Source organism: Penaeus japonicus, unplaced genomic scaffold, assembly GCF_977035675.1.
Source record: "Penaeus japonicus unplaced genomic scaffold, GWHDUDI00000001_assembly GWHDUDI00000026, whole genome shotgun sequence".
In the NCBI taxonomy this organism is placed as follows: domain Eukaryota; kingdom Metazoa; phylum Arthropoda; class Malacostraca; order Decapoda; family Penaeidae; genus Penaeus; species Penaeus japonicus.
In genome coordinates this window covers 16343200-16350059 of record NW_028234428.1, presented here as the reverse complement: position 1 = coordinate 16350059, position 6860 = coordinate 16343200, and the positions used below count along the sequence as shown (strand labels likewise).

Genomic DNA, 6860 nt, shown 5'->3' with positions numbered 1-6860 from the left:
GGAATATATATATATATATATATATATACATATAACACTTCGTTTATTATATTCATATATATATATAATATATAGTATATAATATTATATATATATAGATATATATATATATATATAATATATATATATATATATAACATTATATATATAACACATAACAACATATATATATAATATATATATATCATATATTATATTATATATATATATACTAGTATACATATATATATACGTAGTCATATATGTGTATATATATATATATAGCTATATATATATATATATATATATATATATATGAATATATATATATATTATATATATATATATATGTATAACACAGCAGTCAAAAAAGAACTAAGACAAACATCCACACACTAGTCCATACTATCATATCAATTTGTCATATATCCAAGCAACTTATAATTAAGGGTTTCTTGACTGACAATAAGCTGGATTGTAATTACTCATTTATAAAAGAAAAATAACAGAATAAGCTATATATGGCACCATAAGAATTCAAACAACATAAACAACATACCAACAACATTTGTTCTTCTCAAGAGTTCAAAATGCATGTAAAACACATCTCCAGGATCATTGGGCACCAACTTTCTAAATTCATTTTGTGTGAGCTGAAACAAAATTCTAAAATTCTGAAACAAAATTCTGATCTGTTCTGTCTGTCTGCTGCTGGGTTCTGCCATTTATAACTCCAGGGTGCTGCTATGTACGGATTTATAAAATCAGAAGCAAGATCATGAAGATGGAAGTCCCAAACTGACCAGACAGAGAGACAAAGCCCAGGATAGCCACTGTCGGACATGGGCCACTGACCAGTCAAGTGGATCTGTAGGTATAAAAAGACACCTAACATTACATAGATAATCATATTTGTATAATATTGTGAATTGAATTTAACAATTTACTGAGTACAAATTCTTGCTTGTAAATTCTATAGTCAACCATTAAAATAACATTACTCAATAAGTACTATGATAATTAATTATAAACACACAAAGAAAAAAATCCAATACTCATTCACTTTGTGGGATCTTACAGATAACCACCGTTGAATTCTTTATAAAAAAAATGCTTGGACAAGAAAAATGAAAAAATGCTAGGAACAGCACCAAATCACCATCTAAGGACTTGTTGTCTTTTGGGTTGGGCACTTTTTGGCCTGTGGTCACTCCAGCTCCAGTAGTAAGACATGTACGCTAGGTTAAACTTATGTGGAAGACGAGTTACTTTGCAGATTGTATTTTTTCCCCCAATAAACCTTCGCCTACTGTTTATTTAAAAAAAAAAAAGAAAAAAAAAAAAAAAAAAAAATAAAAAAAAAATCATAGAAACAATTCTAAACACAATACGCGATACGGTTCAGAAATAGCTTACATTATTAACAAAAAAACCAAACCTTTACTGGTTTTGGTTGGGGAACGCAAAATTGCATTCACATCTTCCATCTGTATTGGTTAGCTTAACTCATAAGAAACAACAAACCTTGGGGCAAAAAAACACTACTAGAATCCAAGTAAGACTTGACGCAATGTCCAACACCAACCTGGGAGACGAGAAGGGCAAACTGTGGAATAAAATTGGATTGGCTACTTTGCTGGCCATAGTTTTAAATAGAAGGAGTAATCAATGTAAGAATTCCTAGCTCACCTCTGCTAATAAAAAAAAACAACAGATTAAAAACTCAACAACCAGAGATCAATGCAGAGCTGATACTTGCTGCAACAAGTTTGTGTTCTTTTGCAAAATCTGCATCTTGCGAGCGCTAATAGTATATATTGATGGTAGAATTAAGTTACTAATATCAAACATGAGACTGAAGCTGACTCCAGCTTTGCCCATACGAAGCCTTATGTTTTCAGCCCTAATTCTTAGCAATGATTTTGAACATAAAGCAGAAAGAAGCTTTGGCATTTTTTCTGTTGTGAGTCAACACTTCTGTAACTTTGAGGATTGTAACAATCAAATACTCTTGAACATCTGATAATGGTACATGCAAAAGTGCAATGGAATTTGGTTGTCTGCGCTCTACGAAATTGCACTCTGGAACTAAGGAATTCGTCTCAGCTTGTGTAATCTTATACATGGCAGGTTATAACTAAATCATCTGATGAAAAAACTGGCTTTGACTTCTGGTTTATGGCTTGCCAAAAACTCCCTTTTTCATACATTAACACATCAAAATTCAATAAAGCTTCAAGGCACTTCAATATCTTCACTTAAGGAAAGAAGCAAATGCCAACTACTAAATATAAATATAAAATAAACCTGTATAGCATTAGGTTACAATGCCATAGGTAACCCCCATTGCAGACGGAGATAAATTGCCTTGCCCAGCCTCACAGGATAGGTTTTATTTAGAGACAACCGAGAATTGAAAGCAATATCAAGTTGAATACATTCCAACGCACACCCACATCTCTTTCAGTCATTCATTGTACAACTACAGAGCGGCTTTTTTGTTTTTTTAGTTATTTGTGTTTGTTTTTATTGAGTTTAGACGACAACTTATTATGAGTCATATGACAGGCTCTATACAGTGCTGCGTGCCTAAAATTGTACGTATAGTTATCCATACTTTAGTCTCATTATCTTTCTGCTCATACTCAATGTGATAGAAGTATTGCTGTGTTATGGCGAGGGACAAAAGGCAACATTATTTTATTCCGATAGTTTTTGTGCTGCATGAACAGGCGATACGAAACATATAACCACTACAATAAATCAGATACCAAGGAAGAGGTAGGGAAGGAATATAACCTGTACTTGGACTGCGAGTGCGCGCCACAGTGAAAAGATGATCTCTAGATTGACTCCACCCAGGAGCACATTGTTAGACTTGGGTTGTTTCTGATTGAGACTCACCTTCCTCCTTACTCTTGGTTACTGGCCTTGCACATCCTTCATGCAGCCTAGGTACTTCTTAGAGCAAGGGTTGCACGCACACAGTTAGTGTGTGAGCATCGCTCTACTAGAGACAGTGCCTTGCTACGAGAGGCCAAGTGGATGAGTGGCCATTCAAGGCTCTCTCTCCTAGCTGGTAACGCCTAGAGCAGCAGCAAACAAGTAGTGCCATCTAAGGTGTTTGGAGTGTTAAGCTTAGCACGATTATTACTGTAAAAAAATTATAGTAATTATGGACTGCTTTAGCCATCATCACTCTATTCCTGTTTGTTTTCGCATAGCAAATAAAATAGCACTAGTGATCCACGATTCCCTCTGCTAAGATCACTCATGTATGTCATGACGCGTCACTCGTGCCCCGTCGTCAGGCAAAGCTCCTACAAGGATCATGTATGTCTATGACAACGGAGCCATACGCAATGGGTTAATGATTATATCACATTTCATAAAATTAATAGATTCCAAGCATTCATGGGTTAGTAATATACTATTAACCCACTGGTCGCAGTTATAAATCATGTATACAGTCATGTGGTGGGTTTATGTTGTATGGCCCACAGCCATCAACGTTTACGACCGATGCTGCCTTGACAGCAAATCATGCCATCTGCTACCAATGGGTTAAATATAAATTTTCCTGCTATTAACAAAACTTTTTCTTATTTGAAATTTATAATTACCTAAGATTCATCATCAGTTGAATTCCAATTGTTATTAAGTCATGATATATGGTAACTAGAGTTTGAAATTCAAAAGCAAAAGTATCTTACACACATTTCTGGCAGTATGGAATATTGTGGCTTACAATAAAAATACTGAAAATAATTTTCAATAAATATACCTTCATTTGGCTTAAGAACATCTAAAATGTCGATACGACTGCCTGCACTGTCATTCTTCACAACAAACTGTATCTGCACAAGGCCAGTGCTTGTGCCACATTGTTCTTGCAAAGTTTGTTCATCCCTCAGCTAAAAAATAAAATTGGCCAAAATTATTTTGAAATTACTTGAAGAATACCGTCAAATGACACTCATTAAATGCAAAACATTTTCAAAAGCCTAACCCAATTCAATATTTTCATTCACCTTAACATAATAACAAAATCTTTGGCAAAGGAAGGTAAACGGGCAAATATTCTGAAGAAATGCAAACAAAGAATTATCTTTACCTCCTTTTCTGAAAGAACAGATCCACATTAACAGTTGTCTGGAGAGACCAGTGTGCATCAATGGCGATCAGCGGCTCAGAGCCTGGCTAGTGTGATCCCCATGCATTTCAGCTTATGTCCAGGACTCAATGGCATTATATTTCTGTTATTGTGTTCCTATTGGCGTGAACAAATAAACGAAACCTTATGTATAAATCACAACAAACTTTACTTGACTCATTGACAAAAATTTTCAAATTAGTTTAAAGACTGTAAAACTGAAATTACTTATCGTGTACATCATTGACAATGAACAAATAATACCTTTGCTCTTGTAAGACTAGTGATGTTTCTCCTCCTTCTTCCCCTCCACAATTCTCAGGTATATGATCATTCTCTGTTATTTCACTTTCAGTAGCTCTCATTAGTATTTCTTCTAAGCTCCCCATACCTGAAAGTTCTCCTCCTGCCATTGCATCAGACTGGAAAAGAGAAAATACGATGTGCGCGATTACGACACTGCCAGTACACAAAAAAAGAAACAGATTGTCAAGCGGGTGATTGTATCTACACATCTACCCACGAATGGTTCAGGACCACATGGAAAACTAACGAGATGCTTTTTCACATTTATATGTAGAGTATGTAACCTTAAGAATTAGATTATGACTACCGGGCCAAGAACTCCTACAAGTAGCAATTTTACAGCAAGTAATCTTAAAGAACTTACCCCAACCTGATTTAGTAACAACAAGGTCTGGATACCCTGAGACACCCAGTAAGGACTTGAATACTGTGTATATAAATGAGGCTGAAACCAGCCCTTTGGCTTCAAAACTAAATTTGATGACAGGTAAACACTAACAAAGACTTCCATAAAATCAGCACTACCAATATCTCTCATGTGCAAGTGGTGGAATTCAGGAATAGGTAGTTTTGTGTAACAAATAAATCAGTTCTACATTTAATAGCTGATGTTTTATATCCCAAGCTAGTACAGTGGAGGGAAAAAGAAGTTTGTGAAAATATGAAAAACATCAGACATTATTCTTGATGACAATGCTGCGTGTTCTTTGGTTACAGTATGCTACCAAGAGCACTCTCCCTAGAACACTCGGTGCATCAGTCTTTAGCGCGCAGATATGCGCTGGAGCTCCTCTTATAGCTTTTGGGGCTCAAAAAAAAAAGTCAAAGATTGGAAGGCAGAGTGGAGTAAAAGCCCTTAATGCATACTTACAAAGGGCGGCAAAACTGAAGGCTTATGAATGACACTGTGATTCAGGATGCAGAAATCTTGATAATGGAAAGAAGGCAGCATGAACTTTATTATCCAACAGTTTTGATTTGCGCAGATTTGAGGTCATCTGATAGCGTATTGTACTAAGAGGTTAAGTTGTCCCAAGATAGGCACGTGTGTGTTGAACGGGAATGAGATACGAGAAAAATAACAGGCAATAATGCTCGTTTGTTTAAGAGAGCGAAAGGCTCAGCTGTTAGTATAAAATCAATTTGTAAGAAGGTGACTAGGATATGACACTCAGTAGTAAGTTACATAGTTAGGTAAGGAGAATGGGTACTACCCTAAAGCCTGCTCTCACACTCCCAACACGAGAGACAAGTAACCTAACTACACCAAGATATGCTATCAAAATAATGCCTGTAGTCTTTAATTTATCATCATATAAAGGTTTACCTAAACTGAACATAAGTGGTGGTCTGTGAGTCTTTGCTGGAACATGAAAAGCTGAGGCCATGGTGCCACTTCATGTAGTCCTGATCTGAACCATTCCCAATCAGAACTTATTGGATAATTTTTTATAAATAAAATTAGTTTACTCAACCTATTTATATCTAAGTCATTCAGACGTGGAGGTCGTCCATAAAACTTAGCATACAATCCAGATAGGTTGATAAAATACAAAGAATGAAAAGAGTATACAAGATGTCCAGCGACTATGATTTACTACATCATATTTGATCTTAAAATGAATTACATTGTTTAACATATTTTTGTTCTGGGCCAAAAAACTTCTATGTCAAAGTTACGGCTGTTGGCCATCCACCAATGACTGCATTGAATTCTTAGTATTTTTTTTCATTGATGACAAATATCACTCACAAGGTTATAATTCACAGAACACATTTTGTCATCTCATGGTGGCCATAGAATTCCTCATTAAATTGCAAATTAAGTTATTAAACACTAATTAAACAAAAAAACTATATAGGGCAATTGCACATTATACTAATACAACCATTTGTAAATGTTTGCTTCTCACATGAGAGATCAGCTGCTTGTAGCTGCCTCTGTCAACACATTCTGGAATCGTCACGCTGCTAGGGACTGAGGTGATGGCCGAGATGCTGCTTGTGCACCTTGGTGGGAATTTTGGCTTTATGAACCATCAGATCCCTTCCAGGTCAATAGAGTTCATCAAACGGGCTAGGAACCTAGCTCAAGGCGTATGCTATCTTTTGGCGCGTAGATTAGATACATCGGTGGATGTTGTGCGTCGAACTGACACAGCTGGTTGATGGCGGTGTACACCCTCTATGTAACCATGTATCTTGATGAATGCCCACTACTATAGATGGAGAGTACAGGTTATTTATCACTCAATTAACAATTCTCGTGGTCTCAACTATTTGTGAGATGGAAGTCTTGTAGATGAAGTGCCTTTAGAGTATGACCATATATATATATATATATAGGGTATACTATAATATATTGATATTTTTAGTATTGCGTGGTATATATTGGGTGATATATATATGGTACTATTGTTAT

General features: G+C 35.6%; 1 protein-coding gene across 1 annotated transcript in view; it reads right to left on the bottom strand.

The window, feature by feature from the left end:
• LOC122260715 (DNA-binding protein Ets97D) overlaps nt 1-4987 on the bottom strand; it is an 11733-nt gene extending 6746 nt beyond the window's left edge. The window contains exons 1-10 of the mRNA XM_086552366.1: nt 4803-4987; nt 4361-4554; nt 4094-4121; nt 3680-3893; nt 2785-2789; nt 2597-2644; nt 1504-1564; nt 1131-1195; nt 783-847; nt 539-690 (exon numbers count right to left, since the gene is read on the bottom strand). Coding sequence (XP_086408492.1) covers nt 539-690; nt 783-847; nt 1131-1195; nt 1504-1564; nt 2597-2644; nt 2785-2789; nt 3680-3893; nt 4094-4121; nt 4361-4554; nt 4803-4976 — 1006 coding nt within the window. The 5' untranslated portion in view covers nt 4977-4987. The remainder of the gene's footprint in view (nt 1-538; nt 691-782; nt 848-1130; nt 1196-1503; nt 1565-2596; nt 2645-2784; nt 2790-3679; nt 3894-4093; nt 4122-4360; nt 4555-4802) is intronic.
• Nucleotides 4988-6860: the final 1873 nt, after the last annotated feature.